This window comes from Rhamphochromis sp. 'chilingali' (assembly GCF_963969265.1).
Source record: "Rhamphochromis sp. 'chilingali' genome assembly, chromosome: 14".
Taxonomy (NCBI): domain Eukaryota; kingdom Metazoa; phylum Chordata; class Actinopteri; order Cichliformes; family Cichlidae; genus Rhamphochromis; species Rhamphochromis sp. 'chilingali'.
Window position 1 is genome coordinate 31,996,445 of NC_137941.1, and position 21,385 is coordinate 32,017,829.

The 21,385-nt window shown below is 42.7% G+C and overlaps 2 protein-coding genes across 3 annotated transcripts; both read right to left on the bottom strand.

Annotated features, from left to right (window-relative positions):
- Positions 1-4,950: 4,950 nt before the first annotated feature.
- LOC308409565 (interleukin-1 receptor type 2-like) lies at positions 4,951-11,324 on the bottom strand. The gene is made up of 5 exons (XM_080902406.1): positions 10,983-11,324; positions 10,785-10,862; positions 8,296-8,533; positions 5,979-6,171; positions 4,951-5,528 (listed from the first exon to the last, which is right to left on the bottom strand). The coding sequence occupies exons 1-5, from the start codon at positions 10,999-11,001 to the stop codon at positions 5,307-5,309; spliced, it is 750 nt and encodes a 249-aa protein (XP_080758532.1). The 5' UTR covers positions 11,002-11,324; the 3' UTR covers positions 4,951-5,306.
- A 700-nt stretch (positions 11,325-12,024) lies between these two features.
- On the bottom strand, positions 12,025-18,473 carry LOC308409564 (uncharacterized protein). 2 transcript variants are annotated; one of them, XM_080902404.1, is made up of 2 exons: positions 17,581-18,473; positions 12,025-17,181 (listed from the first exon to the last, which is right to left on the bottom strand). In XM_080902404.1, exon 2 carries the CDS (start codon positions 16,895-16,897, stop codon positions 12,947-12,949), a length of 3,951 nt encoding a protein of 1,316 aa, XP_080758530.1. In that variant the 5' UTR covers positions 16,898-17,181; positions 17,581-18,473; the 3' UTR covers positions 12,025-12,946. The 2 variants fall into 2 exon arrangements, with proteins under 2 accessions (XP_080758530.1, XP_080758531.1); XM_080902405.1 differs by having other exon boundaries at positions 12,026-15,076; positions 15,749-18,473.
- Positions 18,474-21,385: the final 2,912 nt, after the last annotated feature.

The following is a 21,385-nucleotide window of genomic DNA, read 5'->3' on the forward strand; positions in this document are numbered from 1 at the left end:
AAAACAAGTTTCCATAGATCCCACTCGAAAACCTTTTCCTGTGAAATGTTTGGGTCTGTTTGCCCACTGCTCTGTGTCACATCTTGCCAAACGATGAAGGGTTTGCAGGGTCTCTCATGTGGAGGATGATGTGGACAGCAGGACAGATATTACATCAGAGTCAGCTCACCTTGGTAATAGAATAGAATAAACCTTTATTATCCCACAAATAAGAAAATTTGGTGGTTACACAGATCTTATAGCAAGAGGGATATAAAATATAAATGCAAGACACAAAGTGGTCCTATACACATAAGCAACTGAAGTTCGTATGCATGTAGGGTGAACAAACAAGCTGATGAGTAAGATAACCAAAAAATTGTTAAACTGTGTTACAGAGTCTGACAGCTGTTGGTAAGAATGATCTGCGGTAGCGCTCCTTCCTACACCGTGGGTGTAAACGTCTACTGTCGAACGAGCTGCTCAGTGCTCGTACAGTCTCACGCAGGGGTGGGAGGGGCTGTCCATGATGGATGTTAGCTTAGACAACATCCTCTCCTCCCCAACCTGCTCAGTGGACTTCATTAACCCAGCAAATGTCCAAGTGTTCAGTGATAATTTTCATAACACATGTAACGATGGCCCTGTAATATCAATTCCTTTTCAGGTGTGACTACACATATAAGAAAGATTGTCTCACTACCACCTATGAAAACCTTAACAAAGCCATCAATCATTCTTCGGTTTGTGAGTCGCAAAACAAAGATTGAGTTACTGAAACAGGGTAAGAAGCTAAAAGGGACTGGTGTGTATTTAAATGAACATTTAACAAAAAAGACTGCTGAAATTGCAAGACAGGCACGCAGCCTGAGAAAACAAAATAAGATACAAGCGACATGGACGAGGAACTGCAAAGTAATGATAAGACTAAATGGCAATCCCGAAGAAGCGAAATCAGGATATGCTATGGAATCTATTGGAAAAGTGACGATTGGATAATGAACAATGGGTATGGAAAGTGTTTCTGGCCTTACGGCTCAAAAACAATGGAAACAACAACAACAAAAACAAAAACACATAAATGACAAGTTTGGACACAGATTATAGGTTTCCATTCAGAGATATTGAAGAGGAAGACTTTGATTATGAAAAGGACTGTCAAGGTGGACATCAGAAAACAACTCCCTTTTCCCTGTAATTATAAAACCAAGTAGAATAACAATTGATACAGCTACATTGATAGATAATATTTTCACAAATAAAATTGACCATGAAATAGTAGGTGGACTTCTTATAACTGATATAAGCGATCATCTTCCTGTTTTTGCAATTTTTCAAAATTATTTTGGGATTAAAACTAAACAAAAGAATCAAATATTTAATATGATACGACATAGAACAACAAGAGCCATTGCTGCCCTCCAGGTGGACTTAAAGGAACACAGTTGGAATGAGGTTTTTGCAAATGAAGATTCAAATAGTGCATATGATGCATTCTTATCAACTGTAATTTCACTATATGAAAAACATTGTCCTTTAATGAAGATCACTAGAAAGCATCACAGATCAAATAAGCCATGGATCACTAAGGGGATAGAAGATGCATGTAAAAAGAAAAATAATCTATATAAGAGATTCATAAAACAGAGGACAAAAGATGCTGAAATAAAGTACAAGTTATATAAAAATAGATTAGTAAATATTATAAGAACAAGTAAGAAAGAATATTACCAAAAATTATTGGAGCAAGGTAGAAGTAACACACAAGAAACATGGAGGATATTAAACAGTATAATCAAAAAGGGCTCAAAAAATAAGAATTATCCAGATTATTTAAAAAAAGATAAAGATATTGTGCTTGATAAAACTAAAGACATTGCAAATGAATTTAATTATTTGTTTGTAAATGTTGGCTTTAATTTAGCAAAAGAAATTCCAGAGTCAAGAAATAATAACGACCTAAATAAACATATTACTCAGAATGTGTCCTCCATGTTTATTGGTGCTGTAACTCATAGAGAAATAATTAACATTGTGAAAACATTTAAAAATAAAAAGTCCACTGACTGTTTTGGTATTGACATGATATTAGTTAAAAGTATTATAGAATTATAGTATTATAGTATTATAATATTATAATAATAATAATTATAATAATAATAAGTATTATAGTATTATAATACTAAGTATAATATAATAAGTAATAAGTAATAAGTATTATAGTATTATTATAGTATTATAGTATTATAGTATTATAGTGCAACCTTTCGCATACATTTGTAATCTGTCCTTTCAAACTGGTGTGTTTCCCTCACAAATGAAAATAGCAAAAGTTATTCCAATCCATAAAAACGGAGAGAGATGTCAGTTTACCAATTATAGGCTAATATCACTACTCCCACAGTTCTCAAAAATCTTAGAGAAGTTATTTGTTAATAGACTTGATAAATATATTGAGAAGCATAATCTCCTAAGTGATAACCAATATGGCTTTAGAGTGAAAAGGTCCACTTCGATGGCAGTGATGGAACTTGTTGAAGGGATATCTAATGCAATAGATAATAAGGAATATACTGCTGGTGTTTTTATAGACTTAAAAAAGGCGTTTGATACAATTGATCATTCTATATTAATGAATAAACTAGAGAGATATGGCATAAGAGGGATAGCATACAAGTGGATGAAAAGTTACCTGGATGAAAGATATCAATATGTCGAATTCAATAATGTAAAATCTAAGCAGTTGAAGGTAACTTGTGGTGTTCCTCAGGGCTCTGTGCTGGGCCCTAAATTATTTATATTATATATAAATGACATATGTAGCATTTCCAAACTGTTAAAATGTGTATTGTTTGCTGATGATACCACTCAGTACTGCTCAGGTAAAAACCTAGAACAGCTTCTGACTACAGCTGAAAAGGAGCTAAATATATTAAAAAACTGGTTTGATGTAAATAAGTTATCATTAAATATAAAGAAAACAAAATTGATTATTTTTGGCACTAGACAAATGAAAAATGTATCTAAAATAAAGGTTAATGGAATTGAAATTGAAAGAGTGTACGAAAATAAATTTCTTGGAGTGATAATTGATGATAAGCTGAGTTGGAAGTCTCATATAAACCATGTGAAAACAAAAATGTCAAAAACCATTGCTATTCTCTATAAAACAAAGCATGTCCTGAACAAAAAAATCATTATACACACTTTATTGTACTCTGTTGCTTCCATATATGACTTACTGTCTGGAGATATGGGGTAATGCATATAAAACGAACACTCTTCATATTTTCAAGTTACAAAAAAGAGCTATAAGAATTATAAACCAATCAAACTATATAGAACCAACTAACATTTTGTTTATTAATCTGAATACCCTGAAATTTTATGATTTAGTTGAATATACAGTGGGGCAAAAAAGTATTTAGTCAGCCACTGATTGTGCAAGTTCCCCTACCTAAAATGATGACAGAGGTCAGTAATTTGCACCAGAGGTACACTTCAACTGTGAGAGACAGAATGTGAAAAAAATATCCATGAATCCACATGGTAGGATTTGTAAAGAATTTATTCGTAAATCAGGGTGAAAAATAAGTATTTGGTCAATAACAAAATTACAACTCAATACTTTGTAACATAACCTTTGTTGGCAATAACAGAGGTCAAACGTTTACTATAGGTCTTTACCAGGTTTGCACACACAGTAGCTGGTATTTTGGCCCATTCCTCCATGCAGATCTTCTCGAGAGCAGTGATGTTTTGGGGCTGTCGCCGAGCAACACGGACTTTCAACTCCCGCCACAGATTTTCTATGGGGTTGAGGTCTGGAGACTGGCTAGGCCACTCCAGGACTTTCAAATGCTTCTTACGGAGCCACTCCTTTGTTGCCCGGGCGGTGTGTTTTGGATCATTGTCATGTTGGAAGACCCAGCCTCGTTTCATCTTCAAAGTTCTCACTGATGGAAGGAGGTTTTGGCTCAAAATCTCACGATACATGGCCCCATTCATTCTGTCCTTAACACGGATCAGTCGTCCTGTCCCCTTGGCAGAAAAACAGCCCCATAGCATGATGTTTCCACCCCCATGCTTCACAGTAGGTATGGTGTTCTTGGGATGCAACTCAGTATTCTTCGTCCTCCAAACACGACGAGTTGAGTTTATACCAAAAAGTTCTACTTTGGTTTCATCTGACCACATGACATTCTCCCAATCCTCTGCTGTATCATCCATGTGCTCTCTGGCAAACTTCAGACGGGCCTGGACATGCACTGGCTTCAGCAGCGGAACACGTCTGGCACTGCGGGATTTGATTCCCTGCCGTTGTAGTGTGTTACTGATGGTGACCTTTGTTACTTTGGTCCCAGCTCTCTGCAGGTCATTCACCAGGTCCCCCCGTGTGGTTCTGGGATCTTTGCTCACCGTTCTCATGATCATTTTGACCCCACGGGATGAGATCTTGCGTGGAGCCCCAGATTGTGGGAGATGATCAGTGGTCTTGTATGTCTTCCATTTTCTGATGATTGCTCCCACAGTTGATTTTTTCACACCAAGCTGCTTGCCTATTGTAGATTCACTCTTCCCAGTCTGGTGCAGGTCTTCAATACTTTTCCTGGTGTCCTTCGAAAGCTCTTTGGTCTTGGCCATGGCGGAGTTTGGAGTCTGACTGTTTGAGGCTGTGTACAGGTGTCTTTTATACAGATGATGAGTTCAAACAGGTGCCATTCATACAGGTAACGAGTGGGGGACAGAAAAGCTTCTTACAGAAGACGTTACAGGTCTGTGAGAGCCAGAGATTTTCCATGTTTGAGGTGACCAAATACTTATTTTCCACCCTAATTTACGAATAAATTCTTTACAAATCCTACCATGTGAATTCATGGATTTTTTTTTCACATTCTGTCTCTCACAGTTGAAGTGTACCTCTGGTGCAAATTACTGACCTCTGTCATCATTTTAAGTGGGGGAACTTGCAAAATCGGTGGCTGACTAAATACTTTTTGCCTCACTGTATAATGTAAACAGAATTGGTCCTAGCACTGAACCCTGTGGAACTCCATAATTAACCTCAGTGTGTGAAGAGGACTCTCCATTTACATGCACAAACTGGAGTCTATTAGATAGATATGATACAAACCTCTGCAGTGCAGTACCTGTAATACCTACAGCATGTTCTAATCGCTCTAATAGGATATTATGGTCAACAGTATCGAATGCTGCACTAAGGTCTAGCAGAACAAGCACAGAGATGAGTCCACTGTCAGAGACCATAAGAAGATCATTTGTAACCTTCACTAAAGCTGTTTCTGTGCTGTGCTGAAAAATCCCCTTTACATATGGACAAAGAAACTGCTGAAGTCATTTTCTGTTTCTACAATCTCACCTTTGACCTCTGCGCTAATAGTCTCTGATACAGACCCTTTCATGCCACCCAGGGTGAATGTCAGAGTACAGGTATAGGTGCCTTTGTGTTGAAGGTCCACACTGGTAATTTTCAGTCTGGTACCCCAGTACTCATAGCTGCCTGTTCCGTCCTCTATGGGGTCACAACCCTAGAAGGAGAAACAAATGGGTCTTGTTTTCAAATTCACAAAACAAAAGACAAGTATCTGTTCAAAATTATGATAAACAGTGCAGTTGGTGAGTTTACAGCTGCTGGGATCCCATTTGAGTGCAACTTGGCGATTGCTAACTACATTTCTACTATTGATAGCAGGATGATATTGATCTTTTGAGTAAGCACTTTTAAAATGTGAAAGTTCAAAATGGTTGTAGTTGCACAAATTATGAAAATATACCAACAAAAAACACATGAATACTGGGATCTGCTTTCAGTCAAATTGTAGATTTTAAACACTGGTGTCAGAGTTTCAATACATTCCTGGTATTGATAGAAGTTGGAATAGTGGTAGAAAATAGTTGAGGCTGCAGCTACTGTGCAGTCTCTCCATTAAAACCATTAGGTTTCATGCAGCACTCAACAACAATTCTGGAGAACTCACTCTGTACCACTTGATGGAGGAAGAGATGTTGTAGCTGTTCAGCTTATTCATTTCGTTCTTCAGAGGGCAGCTCAGATTGTCAGTGACTCCTTTTGTAAGTAGCTGATAAGCTTTCCTCGGCCTTCCACATTCTCCTGTAGGTCTTTCATCCACCACCAGTCGGCTGGCCTGCCTGTAGCAGTGGGAAGGAGTCCTGTTGGAAAATTAAGTAGAAATATTATGAATGAATGGATAATTAGGCACACTAGTCTTAGCAGTGAAGGACATTTTTGACCCTCAAATTCAAATGAGAATTTCAAAGTACTTTAAATTTGCATAAATCTGAAATGATCTGTAAAATCCTTATTACCTGCTATAGTGGATATCAAGGCATCTAAGCTGGAAAACATGGTAATGGGCATGCATGTATACTTTAAGTGCAGCATCTAAATATAAATTCAGTTTAGTGGAAAAGCCATCTAACTTTAATACTATCAATATGTTTTATATTACAGGCCAAATATTAAAATAGGTTTTACTGGATACTTATTATATTGGTTTAGTTCACTAATTGTCTAGTCACAACCTCCAGAGAATCGTGTCTCTATTTCAACACTTATATTTATGTTAGGTTTCTGAAATAGAATACAGTGGTCCCTCGTTTATCGTGGGAGTTACGTTCTAAAAATAACCCACGATAGGTGACATCTGCGAAGTAGCCAACTTTATTTTTTACAATTATTATGGTGTTTTAAGGCTGTAAAACCCCCCCACTACACACTTTATACACTTTTCTCAGACAGGCATGAACATTTTCACGCTTTTCTCTCTTTTTTAAACACTCTCAAAGTTCAAACCTTCGTAGAAAAATAAGTCCAGTATTATAGAATGAAACCAAAGGCACCCATGGTTGCCTTTGACAGTGCAAAATCTTTCGTCAACATTGTTGTGTTTGCTGGGGAGAAAACTTACAAACATACAGCACTTCAGAGACAGACAAGCTGCACACATTCTGTACTGTACAGGAGACACGGCACGAGATTGATTCACAATGGTCCACAGCAGGGGTAGGCAACTCCAGGCCTCGAGTGCCGGGGTCCTGGAGGTTTTAGATGTGTCCATGATCCATCACAGCTGATTTAAAGGGCTAAATGACTCCTCAGCATTTCTTGAAGTTCTCCAGAGGCCTGGTAATGAACTAATCATTTGATTCAGGTGTGTTAACCCAGGGTGCGATCTAAACCCTGCAGGACACCGGCACTCGAAGCCTGGAGTTGCCTACGCCTGGTCTACAGCCAGTCAGGATGCAGAACACAATGCGCTGTCCAAAAAAAAAGCATGCAAAATTGCACACAAAAAATCCGCGAAACAGCGAGGCCGCGAAAGGTGAACTGCATTACAGCGAGGGACCACTGTATAGTATAATAGAATCTTTCAGGTTATATTGAAATTGAGTTACATATTTTTGCATGTAGCTCTTGCTTTTTTAACAGTATTTATTTTATTTTTTTCAAAATTCTTGCACGAGTTCTCATAATCAAAAATAAGCAGTCACATAGGTTGTGTAACTTACTGTTTTCTATTATTTTCTAATATTTCAAGATCTGCAGGTGCAGATCATGTGAGGTGAGGTAAGGACCCATATGCAGACAACACAGGAAACAGTGAACTTGGGATCAAAAAGCAAGCTGTTTATTTTGGGCTGAACATTACGATACAATATAAAGAAAAACCAGAATGCAAAAATAACCTAAACCGGTAAAACTACTAGGAAACCATGAAACACAATGAGACAAATGAGCAGAGACTCGGAAGAGGGACAAGAGAAGACTGAAACAATACATACACAAAAGGGTGATAAGGAAAGTGGAAACACATGGGAGCACAGCAGGAACAAATTAAACACAACGAGATAGGGGAAGCAAAACTGAACACAATGAGACAAGGGACCATCAAAATAAAACAGGATGTGACCTGCAGACTGAGACCCACACAAGAACACAGACTGGTGAGACAACCACAAGGAGGAGAACGGGTAAGGTGAACACAGACATGGCAAAGGTGTTGAGTGAGAGGGAGGAAGGAAAGAGACGTAAACACACATAACACGACAGACACTTACAGGCAACAAAGGGCAAGAGACCAAGACACAAGAGGAACCTAACAGACAAGAAACTAAACTGGGAATACCAGGGAACTCAGGAACATGAAAAGAACAGACTCAAGACTAACTAGCGGAAACTAAATATCATCATTACATTACAAAACAATCACGAAAACACAGGAAACTCAAAATACTAGGTCCAAGGCCCAGAACCACGACGCTAGTGCTTCCTACCTCAGTATGGTCACATAATCCCCACTGTCATTCATGGTTACGTTTAGAATCCACAGAGTCTCCTCGTGCACCAGGATGTGACCAGTCTGACTGCTGATTTCTTGGCTTGACACTGAGTTGTACCACGTGATGTTGTAGTCAATGATGTCTGAGGAGACCAGTGTGCTTCTCAGCATAGCCACATCTCCAGGAACAGAGAAAACCCTCTCAAACTGGAGTTTGTAGTCAGTACAGTTCTCTGCAACATACATGTAAGTGTGGAATAGAGAAAATAAGTTATTTAACCTTTTAATGCTGAGAAATCAAACATTTCAAAGGCAAAGATAATGTTCATCCATCCATTTCTCTGTTCGTATGTCTATTTTCTACCACTAATATGGGTCTGGGTCACGGGGGCAGCAGTCTAAACAAACCACTATTTCCAACAGTGTCCACATCATCACTGACACTGCATCGATCCTTCAGCTGATCTCCCGTTCCACTGTCTCCTCATGAACAAGATCCTGAGATATTTAAACTCTTCCAGCTGGGGTTCAACCTTGTGTCTGAACCAGAGTCAGCAGTCCACCATTGTCTTGCTGAGAACAATGGCCTCAATATTTGAAGTGCAAATTTTCATTGTAGTTGCTTGACACTCGGCCACAAATTTCCCCAGCTAGAGGTCACCAAGAGATGAAGCCAACAGAACCACATGACATGACATGGTGGAGGAAAGGTGGAGAGCAAGCTTGACTTTGTGATTTTGTAAGAAAATCTTTGATCCAGGAGCAAGTGAGAGTAAGTAAGATCCAGTAAGATCAAAATATCTGGAATGATGATGTTGAAATAAAAATGGATGAAGAGCATTGGTACATATTCCCCATTCTGTTTTAAAATAATTAGTACTACGTCGTGAGGGATCGTAAGAGCCTGTTTGCCTGTTTAAGATGTATGGAAACTGAGGTAGGGTCAAAAGTGGGACAAAAGTCTATTTTAATTTGCCTCATTGGCAGTCTGTCAAACACTTCAAAACACTACATTATTAGTCAGCGTAACAGCTTTGAAATCATTCAGACTGTCCACAGCAGGCTTTTTAAGAACTTGGATAATAGTGGGTGACTTAAGACAGAATAGGATGTTGACTTTTGCTAAATTAAAGATAAATGTAAAGACAGACGTTCATTGATTGGAGCACACCTTCAGGACTTTCCCAGGTATTCCATCAGTTTACTGACCTGAGCAACTGGAGTGCTTTATATCCCTGCACAGACAGGGCCGTAGTGTGTGCATCAGGTGTGGGTGTTGTTGCTGTGCTCAGGACAGGTGCGTTCTTGTCAAATTGGGCAAAGAGTCAATTGTACTCCTTCTCTCGAGTGAGGCATCTGTGTTGGAATGCAAAGCATTCTTGGAGTTGGGCAAGAGTTCAGGCCATGTCTTATTACTCTTGAATATGGGCCTTGTTTTCAGCCTGAGGGGGTGTAGGCTGGGACAAGGAGCATGGAAAGGTGGCCTGATTTCAGTGAAATCACCACGATCACCTTAAATATACATAGTAATAAAGTTGTTTTCTCTCCCTGGAAAATACACAAAGTTACTCCATTTAAGGCCAGTCTTCCTCTGTAGTGTGAGGAGGTATCATGACCACAACTATACATGTGAACTATGATTGCACAGGGTGGTTCGTGGGATGTTATTATTTTCTTAGAACTTTGCAAGTATGTCTGTGCTATCACCAGAAACAACGCCAAGCTGCAGGATGCAAAAAAAATTAACTCCACAGTAATATGCATGAATATGCCTGTCAGATTTAATTATTATTTAACTGAAACTGAAGCTGCTGTAACGTCATTCCATGTCATCCACTTTAACTCCTCAGTAATTTGGTCCAATATTGACTTTTCCACAAAAGTCTATTTAATTGCACTTGTTGTGGCTCTTCACCTAGGATGAGTTTTATTTTTTCTAATCATGGATTAGAAAAAAAACATCACTCATCAAAATACTTTGAATTTTTAGTGTACAGTTAACTTTTCCTTTTAGTGATTGTACTTTTCCAACATTTGATCAGCAGCTCCATAGGGTAGCTCAGATATAAATACTCTTAGGATTTCATGACTGACTCTTAGTATTTTTCCAAAATGATTTATCACCAGTAATACAACTGAATTGAAGTGGTGTACCATCACATGTAATATGATATTTTTTTTATAATGCTAAGGGACTATTTCCCTTGAGGAAAGCATTGTGTGTGTGTGTGTGTGTGTGTGTGTGTGTGTGTGTGTGTGTGTGTGTGTGCGCAACATCGGCATTTGTTTACTCAGATCCAAGGCAGGCCAAACCTCTGTGTTACAACCTACATACAAAAGACACACATTCACAATATATGGGTACACAAGTCTGTTTTATTTCAAAGTGTTTCAAACTTTACAGCGTGTGTGTGTGTGTGTGTGTGTGTGTGTGTGTGTGTGTGTGTGTGTGTGTGTGTGTGTGTGTAAAATAGTGTTACTCACCCTCTTCAGATCCTCTACATATTCCACACAGCCCGAAGAAAAACACAAAGCTTACCAGAACTAGACTTAAGTCCATGGCTGAAAAACACACAGATACACAACATTTACAACACAGCATTCATGCTAGAAAGTATATAAACATAAAATAGCAGTCAGGCAACAACTGGAAAATTTTATGCAGTGAAAGCAACAACTTACCAGAGCCTTTAAAACCCATCAATGATCAGCAGAAATGAACGACTTTACTCTGCCTCAGATTTTTCCTCTGCTTGCTTCTCCCTTTCTCTTTCTCTCACGATCTAGCTTCCTCCCTCCTCATTCCTCATGAGTGACTTGTGTTGTTGCATTTGAGGAGTTGTTTATATAAACCTCAAATGCTACATAATGCTCTTTGAGTGGAAACAGAACTTTGCAATTTTAGGCGTTGCTGGAAGAAGGAAACTGTCTTGTAAAGAAAAGTAGACTGAAACTAACAATGCAAAGTTTCCTCAACTGCAGTGCAGCCCAGAGAGAAAGTTTCAAGTGTAAACTGGAAAATACAAAGTCTCCAACCAAACAATTATCATGGTAAATGGACTGATTCTTATATAGCGCTTTTCTACGCTCCCGCAGTACTCAAAGCACTGTATACAACATGCCTCATTCACCCATTCATAGAAGCACTTCTAAACTCAAGTGGAAACTAATAAACATTCACACTCCAATGAATGCATCGGAGGGCAACTTGGGGTTATTATCTTGCCTAAGAATATTTGGCATGCAAACTAGGGAAGCCAAGGATCGAACCACCAACCTTCCAATTATGGTAAATGGACTGGTTCTTATATAGCGTTTTTCTACTCATCTGAGCACTTAAAGCACTTTACACAACTTGTGCATTCACCCATTCTCAAGCACATTTTTCTTAGTGCTTTATAACTAACATTCACACTCCGATGGATAGGGATGGGTATTGATAAGATTTTAACGATTCCGATTCCATTTTCGATTCTGTTTAACGATTCGATTCTTTATCGATTCTCTTATCGATTCTTTTTTTTTTTTTTTTTATAAAAAGGAGAACACTAAGGTCGATTAGCTTAGAACTTTGTTTTATATCTTCTCTTTGAACAAGATAGAAACTTAGGAGTAACATGGCCTTACAAACCCAACAGTGAGAGCTTCAGAGATCCAGCCTACGGCTCTTCAATGGGGTGTCACAGGGTCCCCAGGAAAAAAAAAATTGTAAATGTAAAATAATAAAATAAATATTCTTCTGTAGCAATAACAAAGTATAACATAAATTGTTCTGTGGCAATTACACAAGAATATCCAGTAATGTCCCTGCCTACAATTAAACACATTCACTTACCAAAAATCATCTGCTGTGGCAAACGGGTGCAAGCCTTTGACCACAAACTGAGTCACTGCTCTGTGACATTCGTCTATCCTGCCTGAAAGGAGACGCTGCCGGCAGACTGCAGCGAGAACTGCCAGCATCTGAGCCAGACTGTCACGGTGCGCTGTGACAGACCGTGCGGTGGTGTGTGTGGTGGACCCAGGTGCGAACACAAGTGAGCAGACGGGAGTGAACTTTAAACAAAAGCGAGCCTTTTATTGTGGCTGGTAACGCAAGAGAAACAAACAAGAATAAGGGCAGCACAAAAGCAATAACTAAAACAGAAACCTAAACTGGAAATGAACTAAGGTAAGGCTATGACTTAGAATACAACAGACCGGGCATGGAAACATGGAGGGTGGGAACACAGACGATGCGACACAGACTGTAAGAAACACAGAGACTAAATACACATGAGGGATGATCAGGGGAAGTGGCCACACATGGGAACGCAGCTGATATACATGAACTTAACGACAGGAGGAGTGAAACTGAATACACTGACATTCAATACAGACTTTCAAAGTAAAACAGGAAACATGGAGATTAGACATGACATGAACTAAACATAACCATGCAGACATGACTCATGACAGATAGACGCACGAACCAGGGAGACTCAGTACAGGGGAAGATGACAGAAGCGACAGCATGAACTTGACAACACAAGACACACGGACATAAACACATGAAGGGCAAGGGAGGCTATATACAAGGGTAATATAATTACAAATGAGCTGGAATAACTAAATGAACCTAAACAATCAATAAACATCAAAACAGACTAAACACAAAACACTGGGTCGCACGACCCAGGACCATGACACCACCCCCCCACCAAGGGCTGGCTCCAGACAGCCCCAAACCAAAAGAAACAGACCACCGAGCCCGGGCGGGCGGCGGGGGACCAGGACGGAGGGACCAGAACAAGAAAAAAAACAGCCAACAGAAAACACTGGAGCATGTGACAAAAGTCCAAACATAGTTCAGGGGGTCGGCCCGGAGGGCGGCAACACACCAGCCCACAGTTTACGAGTTCAGGCGGCCGACCCGGGGGTTGGCAACCCAACAGGCCACGCCATCTCCCATCAGGAGGCCGTCCATGTGAGAGGCAGTGGCTGTGCAGTTCGGGAGGCCGACCCGGAACGCGCGGGCACAAGAGTTCAAGGGTCATACAGTCGGGGGGGCGACCAGGCGGGCGCCACAGGTGACAGAGCCGGTCAGGAGGCCAGCCGTGCGGAAGGCAATGGCGGCGGCGAAGGGGACGGCGGAACAGCTCAGGGGGCCGGCCACGCGGAAGGCAGCGGTGGTCCTCCAGTGTCAGGCGTACTGGCCGAGGCCCGGTGGGCACAGGACCAGTCGAGGCAGGACCAGGCGGTGGCGTGGCAGCCACAGGCGACGGAGCCGGACCAGGCAACGGCGAAGCAGGAGCTGCGGCAGAGGCTGGACCAGGCGACGGCGAAGCAGGCGCTGAGGCTGGGCCAGGCGAAGTAGGAGCAGAAGCCGAAGCTGGACCAGGCGTAGCAGAGGCAGAGGCTGGACCAGGCGTAGCAGAAGCAGAGGCTGGGCCAGGCGAAGCAGGAGCAGAAGGTGGCTGGATGGGCGGCTCGGGCCCCCCAGCTGACGTGGCTTGAGGCCGGATGGGCTCCTCGGGCCCCCCAGCTGACGTGGCGTGAGGCCGGATGGGCTCCTCGGGCCCTCCAGCTGACGAGGCTTGAGGCTGAACGGGCTCCTCGGGCCCTCCAGCTGACGAGGCTTGAGGCTGAATGGGCTCCTCGGGCCCTCCAGCTGACGAGGCATGAAGCAGCGGGGGTGCTGCGAGGTGCCGAGGTGGCACACCCAGGCATCCAGCTACAGGTGCAGGATGAGCAGTGATGGAGACCCCTGGCAAAACAGAGAGCTGAACAGGGGACTGAGCCGTTACCCTGGCAGAAGAAAGATGCCGCTGACTCTCTGGGAAGTTTAATGTAACATCACACGAGTCATTTTCCTTCCCACACACAAAGTCAGTGTCTTTATTCCCAGTCTTTGGTTCTTTACACTCAGAGGCAGAAAAACACAAACTCAGATTGGCTGCCTCACCCTCACCAGGATTACATAGATTAATCTTGGTCACACAGGCAGCATCTACCCCGTAATATTGCCCAGAGTCCGTAACGGTCTCAGCATCAGCTCCAGCGGAAGTTTCGCCATCCCTAGCAAGCGAGTTAACTGTTAAGAAAAACCCCTGTTCGAAAGTTGGACCCCCAAGGCTCTCAGAACAGTTCATTTCCTCTAAGGAAACGTCACGTTGTTTTCCTGTGACAGTCTTCACCTGTGACAGGGTTTCAGTCACCAAAGGGGCTAGTTCAACCACATGAGCTGCGTGTATAACTGAACCGTTCATGGAAACATGGTTAATCAGTTCATGGCTAGGTTCCTGGACCTCCATTAAGTCGGCACAACTGGGTAAAGAAGACTCATTCACGTCCATTTTGAAGTCATGTGGTGGACTTGTAACCTGATCAGAGTCTGTGCTTACAGATACAGCAGTTACACTTAGTTCTGATGGGATGGCTGGCACTAGGTTAACGCCAAGAGTCTGAATGAACTTTTCTGTGATTGGTTTGACAGAGCCATTAGCTTTAGCAGAGAACATATTAGGCACAAATGAAACAAAAGTGGTGCTGTCAGAGGGGATTGAAGCCTCATTACGCTCTGACTGACAGGAATCATGCGGCTCGGCCTGGTATTTGGCAGTCTCAGGCCTGCATTCCCCAGCTAGCCCCCCACCAGAAGTTGATTTAGACAGAGACTCTGAGTCATCTATGAATGGAAGTGCAGCTAACGCAGTGTCTGATAGAGCAGTGGCTGCCAGTGGTGGTGCAGACTGGGAGCTTACTAAATCAGTAGTGCTCCCAACCAACACCCCATCCTGAAATGAGTTAGAAGAAACAAAAGAACATGATTCCAAATTTACACAAACTGAAGGTAAAACATGATCATTAGAGACAGTATCGGAGGCCCAGATCTCAGCCCCAGCATTCACTGTGCCCTGAGGGGTGCTGGAGCTACGTGGTTCAGACATGTGTTCCCCATCTTCTTCGGGGGGGCACAATTCACTTTTAGAGTTCAGAACATAACCCACATTGCCATTACTGTCCTCTTGACTTGGAACACAAAACTCAGGTGAATTGTGCTTATCGAGTACAGGAGTGAGAGCATCACTCAGAGGCTGCTTTGAATTGTTCTCCTCTGGTTTACCTAATAATTTGGTCTCACACAATTCATAACAAGCAGTAGAGTCACAAGATGAATGAGCTGAGGACCAGTCAGGTTGATCACTGAGTACAGACAGGGTGTCCTTATTTAAGTCACACCGCTCATGACCAGAGGTTATATCACCACCCTTCACACCAAACATGAGTTCGAGATCAATACTGTCATCGTTTAATAAGAGAACGGGTGGTGTTGGGGAGCACTGGGTCGCTATTGCTCCTCCAGCACATGTAGAAAATGTCTTTCTCTCTGGGGCGTCTGTGAACCCTTCATGATAGTCACATTCCAGCAACTTAGGGAGACTTTGAGGCAAAGGATTGTCACTAACCTCGAATATTAACGGGGTCCGAGAGGAAACGAGGGTCCCACCAACCTCCAGCTGCTGCGTGGTGCTCCGGCGACGTGGATGTCGCCTCCTCTTCGAAGAAACCACTGAGGCTGAAGCGTTGGCTGATGGGGAAGTGAGGGGTGGCAGACCCTGGCGGCTCCGAGGGCCCCCGAGAGCCAGGCGTGTTCCCCGAAAGATGTGCTGACAATCGGGGGTAGGCCACGGCTTTCCCCGGAGCTCCTCCTCTACGTGGGTGCAAGCTGCTTGCTGCTGCTCACAGAGACCGGACTCCATGATTTCCTTAGTAGGTCTTTCTAAACAACTAAACACTGTACTGTCAGTCTCCGAACACGATTCAGTCATAGTGTCCGGCCCCGGCAAATCAATGCTCATCTCACTCTGCTTCATAGAGGGTACGTGAGGCACGAAAACGCAGTCACTCACCGGAGTTAATGCGGTGCCACGGCGGCGCCGGCGCCGCCCCCTTCTGGTAGCTGGCGCGATGGGCGCTGATGGCACCAATGCAGGGGGTGACGTAGCGGCGATCTTCCCGTCGTCCGCCCACATCCTTGCCAGAAATGAGGCAGGCGAAGTAAAGTCTAAGCGGATTGGAGACGGCGAGCGGCTGGTAGGCTGTGCAGCAGGTGAGAGGTCCTCCTCCGGGATGAGCCAGGGCTTCCACCGGAGCTCGTCCTCCCGATAAGCCCGTAACACCTGCTGCCGCTCTTCCTCGCCAAAGTCTATGGCCTCCGTCGTCTCCGTGTGCCACGCCGTGCGGCCAGACCGCGGTGAAGACGCGGAAGCCGACGGGGCGCGAGCGGAGGGTGTGTCGGTGGCGAGCCTCACCGTTCCAACCGCAACTGCTTCTGGCTCGCGAAGCAGCGGGGAAACGGGACAACAGCAGGGCTCTGGCGGCACCGCCCGCACACTAGGCAGCCGTGGCTGCGGACAGAGTTGGAGAGCGGTGATGAGAAAGTCAGTGATCAGCGGGTGTAGTGCCTCCCATAGCCAGGGAAACACAGACACGCATACTCCCGCTTGGCGGGCTAACTCCTCCCGTTCCTCCTCTCCGGAGCACCGCAGCCATTTACCACATAGCGACTCCACCGTCTGGAGGATCTCCCTCTCTTGTGTCGCTGGGTCCGACATGGTCGCGTCGTACTGTCACGGTGCGCTGTGACAGACCGTGCGGTGGTGTGTGTGGTGGACCCAGGTGCGAACACAAGTGAGCAGACGGGAGTGAACTTTAAACAAAAGCGAGCCTTTTATTGTGGCTGGTAGTGATGGCCCGCTTGAAGCTGACGCTCCGGAGCGTGTGTCGAAAAAAACAACACACTGGTTCAGAAGCACTGTGTCGAGGCTTGCTTCGTTTGGCAAAAGTCACGTGACCAGTGACGTCCGAAGCTTCATTACGCACGTAACTGCTTCGGTACCTGATTCAAACGGATATAAGGAAGTGAATCATCCACGGGATTCGTGGAGTGTGTTGATGGTGACAGATAGCGACGAGGTGATCATTCCACTGACAGATATGGAGCCAGCGAGGAAGAGAGGACGTTCTGGCGTGTGGGAATATTTTGAGTTGATTTTGCTCAATTCATTTTATCTGCCGAAGTGAAAAACTTGAAATGTCCAAAATCATGTTTTCATAATGTAAATATCATTACAGCATATGACTTTAGGAACACTTCCATGTGAATTAAAGCTAATGAAGACTACAAAAATGTATTTGACACTATACGTACATTACATTGCTACACAGTTTAGAAAATCATTTTGTTTATTGTTTTTAGGTGATAGTCTGCAGGACCCAGGAATACCTGCATATCTACCAGCTTGCAGTGTAGTTCCTGCACTCCACAGCCTCTTCTGTTCCATGCAAGTGGATTTTCTCCAGGGCAGGAGAAACTATTTCTAAGAAAAGAAACAGACTCAGCCAGCGCACAGTAACACTAATCCTCTTTTTAAATGTAAATAACAAAAGGGCTACCTTACATTGATCATGTTTTTACTTTGCAAGTTCTTGATTAGGGGTGGGTTTTGATTATCGCCTTTCTGATTACAATCCATGCTAAATTGAATAAAGTGATATTGATTCATTAAAATCCCGTGTCGATTTGTAAATTAACGTTATTATGCCTGAAACGCCAGCATCTCAGGTTAAACCTCACAACATGTCGTCAAACACCATGCAGCTAAAACAGTAACTGGGAGCAGGTTTACGGATTCTGCATACAAACGTGAACACAGAGCGCGGACCCGACGCGTCAGAGTCAGATTTTGATGTGTCGTCGGGTCCGCGCTGTGTTTGCCTCTTTTTTTTCGCTGGCTTCTGCAGCTGCAGGTTTCATAACTCTCTGTTTACATCTCTAATTAAGTCTCACATGTGTCAGCTTTCTTTTAATAGATACGAAATTATGGATATATACTGTTAAATGATCAGACTTGTAATATTTCTGACTGAGGCAAAACTTTCCAGATTCCAATCAAATTGAATCGGATCCTGTATCGAATCAAAATGATTCTACAAATCAGTGACGATGCAGCCGTACTCAGCTTCCTAAGCATTTTCCCTTTCCAGTTCACAATCAATCCCACCCCTAGGTCAAAAATATGTATAGGACAATTGGCCTCATCTAATATTTTGTATGAACCTGTCCAGCTGTCCAGTGATTAAACGACAAGTAGATGGAGGCAGGACTTCACAGCAGGGGCATACTCCATAATGTGCTGTGCATTCTCATATGTATATTATATATATTGCTCACTTATTGTATTTACTAACATCAAGGAGTTATGAGCAAAGAAAGGCCACACCATAGTGCATGTTTAAATAGGGAAAGTTTATTGATCAAAATGTATTACGCAAATACGCATTACATTTTTTTCAGCCCCCCAATCGAGAAAACAAAACCAATTACATGTTCAAAGCAACGGAACGGTGGCCCGATATCAGAGAGAACTCCACTCTTGAGTGAGCAGCGATAATTGAGCAGTCCGTTTTATTTTGCAGATTCAAGCTGCTCTTCAAAATTTTCACCACCAGATGTCACCGGAGAGGACTGTGTTGAAAAGCTTCGAGTAATGAACCGTTTTTCAATACAAGCTTCAGTGCTTCGGAAAGCTTCATTTGGCCATCACTAGTGGCTGGTAACGCAAGAGAAACAAACAAGAATAAGGGCAGCACAAAAGCAATAACTAAAACAGAAACCTAAACTGGAAATGAACTAAGGTAAGGCTATGACTTAGAATACAACAGACCGGGCATGGAAACATGGAGGGTGGGAACACAGACGACGCGACACAGACTGTAAGAAACACAGAGACTAAATACACATGAGGGATGATCAGGGGAAGTGGCCACACATGGGAACGCAGCTGATATACATGAACTTAACGACAGGAGGAGTGAAACTGAATACACTGACATTCAATACAGACTTTCAAAGTAAAACAGGAAACATGGAGATTAGACATGACATGAACTAAACATAACCATGCAGACATGACTCATGACAGATAGACGCACGAACCAGGGAGACTCAGTACAGGGGAAGATGACAGAAGCGACAGCATGAACTTGACAACACAAGACACACGGACATAAACACATGAAGGGCAAGGGAGGCTATATACAAGGGTAATATAATTACAAATGAGCTGGAATAACTAAATGAACCTAAACAATCAATAAACATCAAAACAGACTAAACACAAAACACTGGGTCGCACGACCCAGGACCATGACACAGACTCTGTCTCTCTCATCATGGTCACCTACATGTACAGTAATGGCAGGTCTTGTAATAAGGCAGATCGCGCTAACATAATATGCACTGTTAGTTGATTATTTACCTGCCGCATTAACGGAAGAGGGCGTGCAAACGTTACCGCTGCTGCTGGGAGAGTCACGAGTCCGGAGTGGAATTAAAAACACGACATTCATTTAAGGTCATCGCGTGTTTTGTGAGCAAATGCTTTTGCATATTCGTAGTGTTTCCTCCCTTAAATGAAATATCTACTTTGCAAGTTGCCCTGTTGTCATCGGTTCTCATAAAGTATAATCAAACTTTTGAGCGTTTGAGCCGCTTAGGCGCCATGTTTCCTGCCAGGTAAATGACGCTCCGCAACGTGGTGACGTCATTCGGGGCGACTGGAATCGATAAGGGAATCGTTTGCAAAAATGGCAAACGATTCCAAGGAATTGAAACAGTGGGAACCGGTTCTTAACAAGAACCGGTTTTCGATACCCATCCCTACCGATGGATGCATCGGAGAGCAATTTGGGGTTAGTATCTTGCCCAAGGATATTTGTCTTGCAGGGGAAACCAGGAATCGAACCACCAACCTTCCAATTAGTAGGTGATCGGCTCTACCACCTGAGCCACAGCGCCTGGTATTCCCAGGTGGTCTCTCATTCAACTACTAACCGAGCCCAACCCTGCTTAGCTTGCGAGATCGGGCATGCTCAGGGTGGTATGGCTGCAGTCAGTCACTGCCTGACTCTGCCAGCGTTGGAGAAAAAAACTGCTTTACTTATTATTTTAACCTTCATCTTGGCAACTGGGGTGAGCACAGACCGCTGAAGTATTGTCAGTCAGTTTGTTCCCAATGATGTCACATTATTGCTTTCCATTTCTACTTTGATTAGTGCTTTAAAAATCCAAATGTTTTGGGGTCCAAGGGGACCACAATCAAAAGCACCCAATCCGATGTGTGAAGTTTTAATAAGTTTTAAGTTTAATAAATGGAACTCTTTGTAAATATTTGTTTCTCCTATCACATGCAAGCATGTCTGAAGACTAGCACGAGGCAAAACTGTGTGCTGTAACTGCCTGCAGTCCTACTGTTGTCTAAGGCTGTGCTGCCCTATAGGCAATTATTTGAGACTGTTTTTTGTGTTTAATACATCTTGACAATTGTGATTTTTAAAGTCTAGAAGAACTGGCTCGTTTCCCTTAGTTTTACTTAAAAGTAACTTTATTTGTCTGGGTAAGCCTGTGATGACATCACTTCCTGTCCAAAAAAATTCGGCCCTGTCTCACTATAGCTGTGTCCCAATTCAGGGACACAGCAATGACTGTTTAAAAGACTTTTATACAGTCATTGGTAGCGACACGTACAAATCGAGTCTACCCGATCCATACCTCGCATGTGCAGGTGTTTTCCAGGGATCTGGAAGCTGTTCGGCTGACTTAAAGCAGCAGCACTTTCTGCACCTGCATAAACTCCAGGACACGTTTACTAACAGTGTTTGTTGCTGTGTGTGCTGCAGCTGAAGCTTTGAATTTTTTTTTTGAGAGTTAATATTTTGGCTAAGATAAGATAAGATAAGATAACCTTTATTAGTCCCACACGTGGGAAATTTGTTTTGTCACAGCAGGAAGTGGACAGTGCAAAAGTTATGAGGCAAAAATTAGAATACAATAAGAATAAATACAGTACACAACTGTACAGAATAGAATAAAATAAAATACTATATACAGTAGAATAAAATAAAATAAATATACAATAAGATAAAAATAGAATACAAATACAAATACTATATACAACTGAGTAAAAATACAACGATGACAGAAAGGATTATTGCACTTAGTGTTATTGCACATGTGTGGATGTGTGTGTTTGATCAGTTAA

Bases quoted from the DNA above. Each gene is read 5' to 3' on its own strand.
- LOC308409565 (XM_080902406.1), bottom strand. The intron at 6,172-8,295 runs GTAGGAAGCACT...ATTTTCCAACAG, and splicing joins GATTATGTGACCATACTGAG to GACTCCTTCCCACTGCTACA. The intron at 5,529-5,978 runs GTGAGTTCTCCA...TTCTCCTTCTAG, and splicing joins CCTCCATCAAGTGGTACAGA to GGTTGTGACCCCATAGAGGA.
- LOC308409564 (XM_080902404.1), bottom strand. From the start codon at position 16,897: ATGTCGGACCCAGCGACACAAGAGAGGGAGATCCTCCAGACGGTGGAG.